This window comes from Anas acuta, chromosome 34 (genome assembly GCF_963932015.1).
Source record: "Anas acuta chromosome 34, bAnaAcu1.1, whole genome shotgun sequence".
Lineage (NCBI taxonomy): Eukaryota > Metazoa > Chordata > Aves > Anseriformes > Anatidae > Anas > Anas acuta.
The window spans coordinates 298,947-314,739 of record NC_089012.1 but is presented as its reverse complement, the minus strand read 5'-3'; the positions used below and the strand labels follow the sequence as shown (position 1 = coordinate 314,739).

At 68.0% G+C, this 15,793-nt stretch overlaps 1 protein-coding gene across 1 annotated transcript; it reads right to left on the bottom strand.

Moving 5' to 3' along the window:
- Nucleotides 1-715: 715 nt before the first annotated feature.
- Nucleotides 716-15,576, bottom strand: FBXO46 (F-box protein 46). The gene is given in 17 exon segments (XM_068664598.1): nucleotides 716-2,652; nucleotides 4,465-4,606; nucleotides 5,576-5,617; nucleotides 6,301-6,439; nucleotides 7,064-7,152; nucleotides 7,252-7,321; nucleotides 7,431-7,491; nucleotides 7,573-7,732; nucleotides 9,622-9,769; nucleotides 9,861-9,964; nucleotides 12,412-12,533; nucleotides 12,621-12,683; nucleotides 12,686-12,727; nucleotides 12,824-12,916; nucleotides 14,351-14,430; nucleotides 15,050-15,198; nucleotides 15,562-15,576. Coding segments are annotated over 17 exon segments (3,333 nt in total). The 3' UTR covers nucleotides 716-838.
- Between the last annotated feature and the right edge of the window lie 217 nt (nucleotides 15,577-15,793).

The following is a 15,793-nucleotide window of genomic DNA, read 5'->3' as shown; positions in this document are numbered from 1 at the left end:
GGTGTCACCACCCCACAGAGCCACCAACCCGCAGTTCCACCACTGCTGGGATGTCCTCACAGTGCCACCACCCTGCGGAGCCACCACCCCAAAGTGCCACCACCAGCATTATGTCCCCATGATGCCACCACCCCAAAGTGCCACCACCCCAAAGTGCCACCACTGGCGGGATGTCCCCATGATGCCACCACCCCGTGGAGCCACCACCCCAAAGTGCCACCACCAGCATTATGTCCCCATGATGCCACCACCCCAAAGTGCCACCACCCCAAAGTGCCACCACTGGCGGGATGTCCCCATGATGCCACCACCCCGTGGAGCCACCACCCCATAGTGCCACCACCGGCATGATGTCCCCATGATGCCACCACCCTGTGGAGCCACCACCCCAAAGTGCCACCACTGGCATGATGTCCCCATGATGCCACCTCCCCATGGAGCCACCACCCCAAAGTGCCACCACTGGCATGATGTCCCCATGATGCCACCACCCCGTGGAGCCACCACTCCAAAGTGCCACCACTGGCAGAATGTCCCCACGGTGCCACCACCCCAAAGTGCCACCACCAACGTGATGTCCCCATGGTGCCACCACCCCATGGAGCTCCCACCCCACAGTGCCACCACCCCACAGTGTCCCCACGGTGCCACACCGGCGTGACGTCCCCACGACGCCCCCACCCCACGACCCCTTTCCCCCCACGCCCTCCACACCTTTCCTCCTTCTTTCATTTCTTTTCCTTTTTTTTTTTTTCCACATTTTTCTTTTTTCCCCACCTCCTCCTGCGCCCCGTCCCCCCTCCGTGTCCCTCTCCGTGTCCCCTCCGTCATTGTCCCTTCACCTCCCGTCGTCGCGCCGGGCGGCCGGGTGCACCCAGTTGTTGTCGTGCAGCCCCACGCGGCAGCCGGGCGCCTCTTTATCGGGGCGCCGGCAGCACATCCAGTAGGAGCGGCCGTAAGGCAGGTCGTGGTGGTAGGGTTTGGGGTGCCAGCGGCACAGGGACACGTCCCCCTTCTCGTAGTGCTTCTTGCACTGCTTGCAGGGGTCGTCGCGGTACAGGGGGTCGCGGTTCCAGCGCGAATCGGTGGCCTGCACCCCGAAGGTCTCGATGATGGATTTGAAGTAGTGGCAGGAGCATTTGAGGGCGGCCAAAGCTTGGGTGGGCAGGTAGCTGAAAATTTTCACCATCACGTGCTCGGGCAGCAGCAGCATGTACTGCCGCGGCTCCAGCAGCCGCTGGATTTTGAAGCGGATCTCCAAAAAATCGTGCGAGACGTGGCGGTACAAGCGGCACAGCGACGGGTCCGGTGGCGTCGCCGCCGTCGCCGTCGTTTCCTCGGCCGCCTCCGCCGCTCCCGGTCCCACCTCGGCCGCCTCCTCGGCGCCCGGTAGGAGGAAAAGCTGTCCCGGCGGCGGGTCGTCCTGCGGCGCCGGCAGCCTCACCGTCTCCTCCTTCATCTTTTTGGCGCTGTCCTTGCCGAAAAAGACGCACTGGTCCACCACCCCCGTCACCACCACGTCCACGTGGAAGCCGGACACGCAGTCCCGTGCCGCCGATGCCGCCGACGCCTCTCCACCGGCTCCTTCGGCGGCGTCCGGCTTCCCAGGGGGCGCCGTCCCCTCGCCGCACCCCATGTCCACGTCGGGGCCGTCCCCGTCCCCTTTGGGCGCGGCGCTGGCCAGGAGGAACTCCACGTTGTTGGGCAAGGCGTCGCGGGACGGGCTGATGAGCTGGTAGAGGTCGCAGGTGATCTTGTCCTTGGCGCGGGTGCCACCGGCGGCCCCGCACCCCACGAAAACGCAATTGGGGCGCCCGCCGCTCGCCGCCGGCTCAGCCGGGGTGGCTCCGGGGCGGTTTTCACGCCCGCTGGAGATGCGGAAGGCGATGCGCACCTCGCCGGGCGCCGGTGCCACCGCGGCGGTGGCCGTGGTGGCCGCGGTGGCGGCGGCGCACTCGGCGCCGGGGTGGCAGAGCCCGTTGTGCCGCGCGCCGCCACGCTGCCGCGACTCGAAGTGAGCCACGGCTTCGGCCACCCGGCTGCAGTCGGCGCTCGCCGCGGGGGTTTTGGCCTCGCCGGCCGCCTCCATGAAAACCACGGGCGCCGCCGGGGGTTGGAAACCTTGCAGGGCCAGCGCCGTGCGCTGCTCCACCAGCGCCACCATCTCGGCCACCGAGAGGAGGTCGGGGGGCTCGCCGCCCCCCTCGCCGTCAGCCCCGTTTTTGCTTTTGCCGGGGTGGTGGCAGCGCCGGCGCCGCTTGGCTTTGGAGCTTTCGCTGCCCCAGTTGCCTTTCACCTTCATGGTGCTGGCGCGGCCGGTGCCGCCGCACTGGTGGGCCACGAAAAAAGCCACCTTCTCCTTGGTGTTGCCGGGTTTGATGACGTACCAAGTGTCCAGCAGCACCCTGCCCTCGTCCGGCGGGGCGGCGGGGGGCGGCGGGGTGTTTTCCGAAGGGGCTCGGGGCCCGGCGGGTTCTTCGGGGGCACGGCAAGGTTTTTTGGTGGGGCCGGGGACCGGGCATGGCTTGTTTTGGGTGTAGGTGCCGAAAGGGCGCGGGCACCAGAGCTGGAGCTGGGGGAAGGCGTTGGGCTCCATCAGGGCTGCATGGCACGGCCGCCGCGTCGCCGAGCTGCCGGCGCCCGCGCCCAGGCCTGCGGAGAGAAACGGGGACGTTAGCGGGGTCGGTGGGGATGGGGGGGGGATGATACGGGGCTGGAGGGGACGGCGTGGGGCTGGGGGGGGCAGGATGGGGGAATATGGGGCAGGGGGGGAGAGGAAGGGGGTGATATGGGGCGAGGGGGGATAGGAAGGGGGTGATATGGGGCTGGGGGGACAGCAAGGGGACAATATGGGGCTGCGGGGGGACAGGAAGGGGACAATATAGGGCTGGGGGGAGAAAGTGGGACAATATGGGGCTGGTGGGGACAGTATGGGGTCGGAGGGGACGGGATGGGGACAATATGGGGCTGGGGACAATATGGGGCTGGGGGGGACAACAAGGGACAATATGGGAGGGACAGGGTGAGACAATATGGGGTGGGGGGGACAGGAAGGGGGATAATATGGGGTTGGGGGGGAGAGAGTGGGACAATATGGGGTTGGGGGGGGACAGCAAGGGGACACTATGGGGCTGGTGGGGATGGGAAGGGGATAATATGGGGCTGGGGGGGGTTGGGTGGGGGCAATATGGGGCTGGGGGGGGCAGGAAGGGGACAATATGGGGTTGGGGGGGACAGGGGGACAATATGGGGCTGGGGGGGACGGGAAGGGGACAATATGGGGCTGGGGGGGACGGGAAGGGGACAATATGGGGCTGGGGGGGACAGGGGGACAATATGGGACTGGGGGGGATGTATGGGGACAGGGCAAGGCTCCTGGGGCCAGTATGGAGCCGCTATGGGGCCGGTGGGGGTGTTACTGGGGTCACTGGGCCGCACGGGGCCATGAATGGGGCTGGGAGGGGGCCATGAATGGGGCTGGGCCGGGGCCATGAATGGGGCTGGGAGGGGGCCGTGAATGGGGCTGGGAGGGGGCCGTGAATGGGGCTGGGAGGGGGCCGTGAATGGGGCTGGGACAGGGCCGTGAATGGGGCTGGGAGGGGGCCGTGAATGGGGCTGGGAGGGGGCCGTGAATGGGGCTGGGAGGGGGCCGTGAATGGGGCTGGGAGGGGGCCATGAATGGGCCCAACCCAGGCCCCGCCCCCTTAAGCCACGCCCACCCCAAGCTCCGCCCCCGCGCGCACCTGCGCCAGGCCCCGCCCCCAACCCCTAAGCCCCGCCCCCAACCCCTAAGCCCCGCCCCCCGCGCACCTGCCCGAAGCCCCGCCCCCTCCGCGCTCTCGCCCCGCCCCCTCACCGGCGCCGCCGGCTCCGGCCGGGGGAGGAGAGGGAGGAGGGGGCCCGGCTCTTAAAGCGGCCGCGGTGGCCTCGCGGGGGGTGGGCCCCGTCCGGCTCGCGCCGCGCGGCCCTTTTAACCGCCGGCCGTTTGTCGGCGGGGGCTGCGCGCGGCCCGCAGCCAATCAGGGGGCCGCGCTCGGGCCATGCCCATATATGGACGGCGGCAGCGCGGCGGCGGGCGGGGGGGCGGGAGCTGGGCGCGGGGGCGTGGCCTCAGGGGAAAGGGGGCGGGGCCAAGCGGGAGGGGGCGGGGCCAGCTCCCCCCCCGCCCTCCCCAGGGCCCCGGGGACGAACCCGCGCCGCGGCCCCCGCGCGCCCCCGCCCCGCGCGCGCGCCCCCGCCCCGGGCCCGGCCCCGGGTCCTCGCCCCGAGCCTCCGCTGCGGGCCCCGGGCCCGGAGCCGCCGCCGCTGCCACCGCCGCCGGGCCCCGCCGCCGAAGCAGGCCTCGGCCGGCCCCGCAGGCCGCAGCCCCGGTCCCGCCGCTCCCCGCCGCCGTTACCCCGCCGCCGCCCCCGGCTCCGGGCCCCGCCCGGCCCCGCCCGGCCCCGCCGCCCCTCCCCCGCTCACCGGGCAGGTGCCGGGCGCGGCCGCTCCGCCTCTCCGCGCCGCTTCCGGGGTGCCTCGCGCATGCGCACGGCCGCCGCGCTCTGCGCGTGCGCCGCGGGGAAGGGGATGATGGGAGTTGTAGTTCCCTGGCTGGTGGCTGAGTCTGCGCATGCGCAGTGCGAAAAGCGAGTTACCTGGCGCTGCTGCGCATGCGCCCAGGGGCATGCTGGGAGATGTAGTCCCCAGCTGGGGGTAACCTTAGGGTGGTGCCAACCCCCCCCCAATGTGTTCTCCCCTCCCCCCCCCCCCCGGCGAAAATATGACGTCACACGAGCAACTGCATTACGTCACAGCTTTTTTGGGGGGTACAAAGCTGGGGCCAAGCAGTCCGGGGTACCCTGGGACCACCCCCACCCCCCCCCCCCAGCACCCAAAGGTGTCAGGGACCCCCCCCCAGACCCCTCCCCCAGCACCTCAGGGTGTCAGGGACCCCCCCCCAGACCCCTCCCCCCAGCACCCAAAGGTGGCAGGGACCCCCCTCCGAGAACCCCCCCCAGCACCCAAAGGTGTTAGGGCCCCCCAGACCCCCAGCACCCAAAGGTGTCAGGGACCCCCCCCAGACCCCCCCCCCCAGCACCTTAAGGTGTTAGGGGCCCCCCCAGACCCCCAGCACCCAAAGGTGTCTGGGACCCCCCCCAGATCCCCAGCACCCAAGGGTGTCCGGGACCCCCCAGACCCCTCCCCCAGCACCTTACAGTGTCAGCCCCCCCCCCCCTCAGCAGCAGCTCTCAGCCAGGGGGTGCCCCCCAGAGTCGCGGGGCACCGGGCGAGACCCCCCCACGGCCACGTAGCGCCGGGGACCCCGGGGGGGTCCCCGGGGGGGTCCCCGGGGGGCTCCTGGGGGGCAGGGGGCACCCAGGCGGCACCGCTGCCACCCGCGCCGCACCTCCGCCTGCACCTGGAGAGGGGGGGGCACGGCGACAGGTCACGACATATCGCGATATTACGCCCGACGAGTCGTGACAGGGTCTGGTATGTCACGACGGGGCGCGGCACAGCCCGAGGCGGCGCGATATGTCGCGATATATGTCGTGTCCCCCCCCCCAACGTCGCGACATGTCGTGACACGCACCTCCTTGTTGACGAAGCAGTAGAGGACGCTGACGATGAGGCCCTGGGGGGGGAGGCACCTGGGGCTTGGGGGGGGGGGCACCCCCCTGCATGACCTCTCTGCCCCCCCCCATTGCTCCCCCATTGCCCCCCTGCACCCTTTGCCCCCCCATTGCCCCCCCATTGCCCCATATTGCCCCCTATTGCCCCCCCATTGCCCCCCCACGCCCCCCATTAAGCCCCCATTGCCCCCCCATGCTCCCCATTACCCCCAATTGCCCCCCCTTCACCCCACTGCACCCCTATAACACCCCCCTGCCCCTCCTACCCCCCCCCATTTCCCCCCCCACCCCTCCCCACGACCCCAATTGCCCCCCCCCGGTCCCCCCCACACCCCCATTACCCCCCTATTGCCCCCCCTGCGCCCCCCCACGCCCCCCATTGCGCCCTCCCTACCCCTCCCACCCCCCCATTCCCCCCACACCCCACCCCACGATCTCAATTGCCCCCCCCCACGACCCCAGTTGCCCCCCCCACGACCCCAATTGCCCCCCCATTACCCCCCTATTGCCCCCCCTGCGCCCCCCCACGCCCCCCATTGCGCCCTCCCTGCCCCTTCCACTCCCCCCATTCCCCCCCACACCCCTCCCCACGACCCCAATTGCCCCCCCACGACCCCAGTTGCCCCCCCACGACCCCAGTTGCCCCCCCACGACCCTAATTGCGCCCCCCCCGACCCCCTCCAACCTGGCTGGAGGAGAGCAGCAGCTGCAGGAAGAGGCGCACGAGGCGCACGGTGCCACCCGCCTGCTCCTCCGCCACCAGCGCGAAGGCCACCTCGTGCACCCCCAGCAGCGGGATCAGCGTCAGCGTCGACTTGGCCAGCCTGTGGGGACACCGGGGGACACGCTCGGGGACGGGGACACGCGTGGGGACACGGGTGGGGATGCGCTCAGGGAGCTTATGGGCACGGGGAATGCGCCTGGGGACGTTATGTGGACGGGGACACACGTGGGGACACACCTGGGGACACTTCTGGGGACACTTCTGGGGACATTACACGGATGGGGACACGTGGGGACACACTTGGGGACATTACACGGATGGGGACAGGCATGGGGACACACTTGGGGACACTTCTTGGGACATTACAGGGATGGGGACACACCTGGGGACACTTCTGGGGACATTACACAGATGGGGACACTCATAGGGACACATTTGGGGACGTTATCCTGATGGGAACAGGCATGGGGACACATCTGGGGACATTACATGGATGGGGATAGGCATGGGGACACATTTGGGGACACATTTGGGGACGTTACACAGATGGGGACACTCATAGGGACACATTTGGGGACATTACACAGATGGGGACACACCTGGGGACATTACAGGGACAGGCTCAGGAATCCCCATACACATCCCGGTGTCCCCTTGTCCCCATGCACATCCCGGTGTCCCCACCCCCCCCCCCCGATGTCCCCGTGTCCCCGCGTGTCCCCACCTGACCCTGCAGTCCCCGCGGGCCACCTGATGCGCCCGCACTTTGGCCACCAGGATGCGGACGATGCGCACGAACACCACGAAGTTCACCTGCGGCGAGGGGAGGGGACAGGGACAGGCGGTGACACCCCCGTGCCCGTGTCACCGTCCCCGTGCCCGTGTCACCGTCCCCGTCCCCGTGTCACCCACCGCCACGGCCATCAGGATGGGGCAGCGGATGATCCACCACACGGCCGCCTTCTCGTTCCTCTCCCAGCACCTGGAGCGGGGACGGAGCTCGGCGCTGTCCCCTCCTTGGGGACACCGCCTTGGGGACAGCGGTGTCCCCTCCGGGTGACAAAAAGGGGGGGGGGCACAAAGGGACTCACCCCTCGTTCTCGTAGAGGTAGCGCACCACCACCCACGGCACCACGAAGAGCACGGGGGCGCCTGCGGGGACGGGGTTGGGGACGGGGGTTGGGGACCTTGGCGTGGGGACAATTGGGGACACGGGGGGGACATGTGGCTCACCCCAGCCGAGGAGGAGGAAGGCGGGGAGGCAGCGGTCACCCGAAAAGGTGGCCAGGACCAGCAGCTTGTGCAGGAAGAGCCCCTCGGCCAGCAGCCACCCGTAGTTGGCACCCACGCAGTACTGGGTCAGCGCCTGTGCCAGCCGGCACCCCGCCACCGCCTGCCAGGGGACGCCATGGGGACACCAGGGTGGCACCAGTGGCACTGGTGGCATGGTGGCAGCACCAGCAGCACGGTGGCATTGCCATCGTGGTGGCACCAGCAGCGTGGTGGCACCAGCAGCAGCACGGTGGCATTGCCATCGTGGTGGCACCTGGTGGCACCTGGTGGCACGGTGGCACCAGCAGCACGGTGGCACCAGCAGCGTGGTGGCATTGCCATTGTGGTGGCACCAGCAGCATGGTGACAGCACCAGCAGCGTGGTGGCATTGCCATCGTGGTGGCACCTGGTGGCACCTGGTGGCACCTGGTGGCACAGTGGCACCAGCAGCACGGTGGCACCAGCACCGTGGTGGCATTGTTCTTGTGGCACTGTGGTGACATTGCCATCGTGGTGGCACCTGGTGGCACCTGGTGGCATGGTGGCACCAGCAGCGTGGTGGCATTGCCATTGTGGTGGCACCAGCAGCATGGTGACAGCAGCAGCGTGGTGGCATTGCCATCGTGGTGGCACCTGGTGGCACGGTGGCACCAGCAGCACGGTGGCACCAGCACCGTGGTGGCATTGTCCTTGTGGAATTGTGGTGACATTGCAATCGTGGTGGCACCTGGTGGCACCTGGTGGCACAGTGGCACCAGCAGCACGGTGGCTCCAGCACCGTGGTGGCATTGTCCTTGTGGCACTGTGGTGACATTGCCATCGTGGTGGCACCTGGTGGCACCTGGTGGCATGGTGGCACCAGCAGCATGGTGGCATTGCCATTGTGGTGGCACCAGCAGCATGGTGACAGCAGCAGCGTGGTGGCATTGCCATTGTGGTGGCACCTGGTGGCACCTGGTGGCACGGTGGCACCAGCACCATGGTGGCCCTGCGAGCGTGGTGGCACCAGCAGCACAGTGGCATTGACATGGTGGTGACACCAGCAGCATGGTGGCATTGCCATCATGGTGGCACCTGGTGGCATGGTGGCACCAGCAGCACGGTGGCATTGCCATCCTGGTGGCACCTGGTGGCACCTGGTGGCACAGTGGCACCAGCAGCATGGTGGCATTGTCCTTGTGACACTGTAGTGGCATTGCCAGCATGGTGGCACCAGCAGCACGGTGGCATTGACATTGTGGTGACACCAGCAGCATGGTGGCATTGCCATCATGGTGGCACCTGGTGGCATGGTGGCACCAGCAGCACGGTGGCACCAGCACTGTGGTGGCATTGTCCTTGTGGCACTGTGGTGGCATTGCCATAATGGTGGCACTGCCATCATGGTGGCACCAGCACCGTGGTGGCATTGTCCTTGTGACACTGTGGTGACATTGCCATTGTGGTGGCACCTGGTGGCACCTGGTGGCATGGTGGCACCAGCAGCACGGTGGCACCAGCAGCGTGGTGGCATTGCCATTGTGGTGGCACCAGCAGCATGGTGACAGCACCAGCAGCGTGGTGGCATTGCCATCGTGGTGGCACCTGGTGGCACCTGGTGGCACCTGGTGGCACAGTGGCACCAGCAGCACGGTGGCACCAGCACCGTGGTGGCATTGTCCTTGTGGCACCGTGGTGGCACTGCCATCATGGTGACACCAGCACAACCAAGATGATGACGGCACCGCCACCGTGGTGGCACCAGCAGCGTGGTGGCACTGCCACCGTGCTGTCACTAATGTCACCGTGGTCCCCCCATCACGGTGACACCAGGAGACCCAACATCACGATGGCAGCGCCACCGTGGTGGCACCAGCCCCGTGGTGGCACCGGCACCCACCTCAGAACCCCCAAACTTTTGCATTCTCCCCCCATGAATTCCCCCCCAGCGGGCGTCCCCAACCCACGTGTGCCCCCTCCCACGTGTGCCCCCCCACCCAAGGGTGCCCCCCACCCATGGGTGCCCCCACCTGCTGGCTCAGCAGCTGCAGGGGGTCACCGAGGCCGGGGCGCAGGTGGCGGTGCAGCAGCGCGTCCCGCGTCAGGATGGCGCCCGCCCGCAGCACGAAGGAGAGGAAGAGGTTGGCGTGGATGTAGTTGCGGGTGCAACGCAGGCGCCTGGGGGGGGGGGGGGCGAGGGGTAGCACCCAAGGGTGCCCGGCAGCACCCGTGGGTGCCGCTGGCAGCGCCCGATCCCCCCCCCCGGTACCTGAAGAGCAGCAGCAGCAGCAGCGCCAGGAGGAGGGAGATGAGGGATAGGGAGTAGCCCACGGTGTAGACCAGGCGGAACTGCTCCAGCAGCCAGGCGTGCTGCTGTGGGGACGCGGGGACAGCGTGGGGACACTGGGACGGGGTGGGGACACTGGGATGGCGTGGGGATGTGGGGGTAGCGTGGGGACGTGGGGACAGCAGGGGGACGTGGGGAGACTGCTTGGGGACACCAGGATGGAGTGGGGACACTGGGATGGCGTGGGGATGTGGGGGCAGCGTGGAGACACCGGGACAGCAGGGGGACATGGGGACAAGGTGGGGACACGAGGATTCCATGGGGACCAGCTCGGGACACACACTGAGGGGTGCTGGGATGTGATGGCACAACGGGATGGGGCACAAAGCATGGCACGGTGCATCATGGCACAGTGCAGCATGGCATGGCACAGTGCCGCACGGCACGATGCAGCACAGCATGGTGCAGCATGGCATGGCACGGCACAGCATGGCACGGTGCAGCACGGTGCAGCATGGCACAGCACAGTGCAGCATGGCACGGCATGGTGTGGCACAGCACGGTGCGCCATGGCACGGTGCAGCATGGCATGGCATGGTGCAGCACGGCACCATGCAGCACAGCATGGCACGGTGCAGCACGGCACGGTACGGTGCAGCACAGCATGGTAAGGTGCAGCACAGTGCAGCATGGCACGGTGCAGCACGGCACAGCACGGTATGATGCAGCACAGCATGGTGAAGCATGGCATGGCACAGTGCAGCATGGCACAGCATGGTGCAGCACGGCACGGTGCAGCACGGCATGGTACGGTGCAGCACGGTGCAGCATGGCACAGCACAGTGCAGCATGGCACGGCACGGTGCAGCATGGCATGGTGCAGCACAGCACAGCACAGTGCAGCATGGCACGGTGCAGCATGGCACGGCACAGTGCAGCATGGTGCAGCACGGTGCAGCATGGCATGGCAAAGTGCAGCACGGTACGGTGCAGCATGGCATGGTGCAACATGGTGCAGCATGGCACAGCACAGTGCAGCATGGCACGGTGCAGCACGGCATGGTGCAACACGGTGCAGCATGGCACGGCACAGTGCAGCACGGCACGGTGCAGCACGGCACGGCGTGGTACAGTACGGCACGGTGCAGCACGGCACGGTGCATGTCACGAGCACGGAATGGTGCAGCTCAGCACGGCACGGCACGCTTCATGTCACGGTGCAACACATCACGGTGCACGGCACGGTGCAACACGGCACAGCACGGTTCATGTCACGGTGCAACACATCACGGTGCACGGCACGGTGCAACACGGCACGGCATGCTTCATGTCACGGTGCAACACGGCACGGCGCACGTCACTGCAACACAGCACGGCACATCCTGGCACGGGATAACAGCACATTTTATGGCACGGCACGGCACGGCACGGCACGTTGCAGCACAGCTCACTGCGATGCAGCCCCCCCTTTGCTCCCCCCCCCCAGCTTCGTGCACGTATTTTGGCACCGCCCAGGCTGCGTCCCATCATGTCGCGGCACCTCGCAGCGTGGCACGGCACGGAATGGCACAGCACGGCGTGACACAGCATGGTGTGACACAGCACAAGATGGCACAGCGTGGCACAGGATGGCACAGCGTGATGTGGCACAGCACGGTGTGACAAGGGACAGTGGTCACAGCGACATGGCACAGCATGGCGCGGGATGGCACAGCACGGCATGGCACAGCACGGTGTGACAAGGGACAGCGGTCACAGTGTGACATGGCACAGCATGGCACGGAATGACACGGCATGGAATGGCACGGCACGGAATGGCACAACGTGACATGGCACAGTGTGACATGGCACAGCACGGAATGCCATAGCATGACATGGCACGACATGGCACGACATGGTGTGACATGGCACAGTGTGTCACAGCACGGCATGGCATGGCACGGCGTGACAAAGAATGTCATGGCATGGCACAACATGCAATGGTGTGACATAAAATGGCACAGCACGGCATGACATGGCACGGCACAGCGTGACATGTCACGACATAGCAAGGTGTGACATGGCACAGTGTGTCACCGCATGCACGGCACGGCACGGCGTGACACAGAACATCACAGCATGGTGTGACATGTGATAGCATGACATAAAATGGCACGGCATGGCGTGACACGGCACGGCACGGCGTGACGTGTCACGACATAGCAAGGTGTGACATGGCACAGCGTGTCACCGCATGGCACGGCACGGCACGGCGTGACACAGAATGTCACGGCATGGTGTGACATGTGATAGCATGACATAAAATGGCACGGCATGGCGTGACACGGCACGGCACGGTGTGACATGTCACGACATAGCAAGGTGTGACATGGCACAGCGTGTCACCGCATGGCACGGCACGGCACAGTGTGACACAGAACGTCACAGCACAGCGTGACATACAACGGCGTGACATAAAACAGCACATCACAGCATGACATGTCACGACATAGCATGCCATATCGTGACACGTCACGCTGCCATCGCCACCCACCTGCAGCGGCTGCTCCTGCTCCAGGTCCTCGCACTGCGAGTGGTCCCTCCAGGGCCGCCCGGTGCCATCGGTCACCCACTGCCCATCGGGGCCGCAGCGCCGGGCCACCACCCCGCCCTGCACTGGCCACCACGGCCACCACCGCGTCACCGGGGGGGGGCCACCACCGAGTCCCCCGTGTCCCCCCACCCCCCTGCAGCGTCCCTTACCTCGGTGGTGCCAGGGCAGGTACCAGGGGCAGGGCACGGTGGCGGTGCTGTTGGGGGGCGCGTCCCCCAGCACACGTACATGTCAAAGCTGCGGTTGCAGACGGGACCTGGATGGGGGGGGTGGGGGGTGGGTGTTTGCGTGTCCCCCCACCCTCCCCGAGGTGTCCCCAAATGTTGTCACCACCCCGTGTCCCCGTGCTCACCGGGTGCCGGGGGGGGTCGAGGCGCAGGCGCAGCTCGCAGGCGTGCCGGTACTGCTGCCACGCCGCCAGCGTCGCCTGGGCAGAGCGCTCGCCCTGCAAGGGAACGATGTCACCCCCAGGGCCACCACCACCGTGGGGACAATGCCATGGGACATCAGCATGGGGACCACTAGCATGGGGACATTGCCATGGGGCCACCACCATGGGGGGAACCACTATGGGCCACCACCATGGGGACAATGCCATGGGGACACCACCATGGGGGGCACCACTATGGGGACACCACTATGGGGACAATGCATGGGGACATCAGCATGGGGACACCATCGTGGGGATGCCATGGGGGCACCAGCATGGGGACAATGCCATGGGGACATCACCATGGGGGGCACAGCATGGGGACACCACTATGGGGACATCACTTTGGGACATCACTTTGGGGACACCACCGTGGGGACAATGCCATGGGTCACCACCATGGGGACACCACTGTGGGGATGACATGGGGGCACCAGCATGGGGACAATGCCATGGGGACATCACCATGGGGGGCACCAGCATGGGGACACCACTATGGGGACATCACTTTGGGACACCACTGTGGGGACAATGCCATGGGGACATCAGCATGGGACACCATCATGGGGGCACCACTATGGGGCCACCACCATGGGGACAATGCCATGGGGACATCATCGTGGGGCCACCACCATGGGGCCACCACAAGGCCACCAGCTTGGGACACTGCCATGGGCCACCCACCATGGGGGGCACCACCTGGGGGGGGTCCTGGTGGTAATGGGGTCCTGGGGGGGTCCTGGTGGTAATGGGGGGACCTGGGGTGATGAGATCCTGGGGGGGACATGGGTGATGGGGGGGTCCTGGGGGTGATGGGAGGGACCTGGGGGGGGTCCTGGTGGTGATGGGGGGACCGGGGGGGCGATGAGATCCTGGGGGGGACATGGGGTGATGGGGGGGTCCTGGGGGTGATGGGAGGGACTTGGGGGCAATGGGGTCCTGGCGGGGGACATGGGGTGACGGGGGGGTCTGGTGGTGATGGGGGGTCCGGTGGTGAAGGGGGAACCTGGGTGGTGATGGGGTTCTGGGGGGGTCCTGGTGGTGATGGGGGGGTCCTGGTGGTGATGGGGGGACCTGGGGGCGATGAGATCCTGGGGGGGACATGGGTGATGGGGGGTTCTGGTGGTGATGGGGGGGTCCTGGTGGTGGTGGGGTCCTGGGGGGACCTGGGGGTGTTGGGGGGGTCCGGGGGGTGATGGGGGGGACCTGAGGGTAACAGGATCCTGGGGGGACCTGGGGGTGATGGGGGGTCTGGTGGTGGTGGGGTCCTGGGGGGGGACATGGGGTGACGGGGGGGTCCTGGTGGTGATGGGGGGGACCTGAGGGTAACAGGATCCTGGGGGGACCTGGGGGTGATGGGGGGGACCTGGGGGTGATGGGGGGGTCCGGGGGGTGATGGGGTCCTGGGGGGGGTCCGGTGGTGCTGGGGGGGTCCGGGGGGGTCCTCACCTCTGCCCCACGCAGGACCCTGGTGAGCAGGGGGGGGGCGTTTGCCCGGCGCCCCATGACGGCAACAGCAGCTCCTGGGGCTGTGGGGGGGGGGGGATGGAAGAAAAGGAGGGGGGGGCACCGGAGGGGATCGGTCCCGTGCCCCCCCCCACCTTTTTTCCCCCCCCCCCCAGGCCCCCTTTTACCGGCGCCGCCCCCCCCCGCTTTGACGCGCTCGTTTCCAGGGAGCCGCGGGAGGCGCCCGGCCGGCACGGGGCCCGACGGGGGGGTCCGGGACCCCCCCCATTTCCCCACCGGGACCCCCCCCCACTACCTGGACCCCCCCTCCTTTAAACCCAGCCCCCCCCCCTCCCGGTGCCACCCCCGTCCCGTCGCACCGGAGCCCCGTGGGACACCGGAGAGGTGGCAGCCGTCGGGGGGGGGGGGGGCTCCAGCAGCCTCCTGCCCCCTTCGTCCCCCCCCACGGTGTCCCGTGCCCCCCCCCCGGTTCCCACACATCTCCCCCCCCCCCCTCCGGTCCCCCTGTGCCCCCCGGTTGCGCCCCCCCCGGTGCCCTCCCGGTGGCCCCGTTCCCTCCGCTTCACCCCGAGGCGCCCCCCCTCGGGTTCCCGTAGCCCCCCCCCAAAAAAAAGCCGTTCCCCGGTGTGTGCCCCCCCCTTCTCATCCCGGTGCCCCCCCCCCCCCCCGGTTCTCCGGTACCGGCTCGGCGCGGGGGCTCCGCCGCCCTCGGGGCACCGGCACCGGCTCCGGCGGCACCGCCCCGGGAGGGGCGGGGCGGGGGCCGTGGGGGGGGCACACCGAGGTGTGGGGGGGTCACCGGTGCCATCCCCAAATCCCCCCCCCCCAGACTCCCGTTATTACCCCCCCATTGTCCCCGTACCCCGCTCTTGCCACCTGCCCCCCCCCCCCCGAAGTGTCCCCACGGCCCCCACCCCACCCCGTGGGACCCCCCCCCCCCCTTGGGACCCCCCCCTCTTCGTGGGACCCCCCCATGTGTGTGGGACCCCCCATTGCCCCCCCATTTACCCCATTGCCCCCCCATTGCCCCCCAACACCCCCATTACCCCATTGCCCCCATTTACCCATTGCCCCCCATTATCCCATTGCCCCCCATTTACCCCATTGCCCCCCCATTTACCCCATTGCCCCCCATTGCCCCCCAACACCCCCATTACCCCATTGCCCCCCATTTACCCACTGCCCCCCATTACCCCATTGCCCCCCATTATCCTAATGCCCCCCTATTGCCCCATTGCCCCCCCATTACCTCCTGTCCCCATTGCCCTCCATTATCCCCCCCACCCCATTACCTCTCCCCACCCCGTTACCCCCCCATTAACCCCATCACCCCAATACCCCTCCAACCCATTACCCCCTCATCACCCCATTACTCCCCCTACCCCCCCACCCCATTAGCCCCCATCACCCCAATACCTCCCCCAC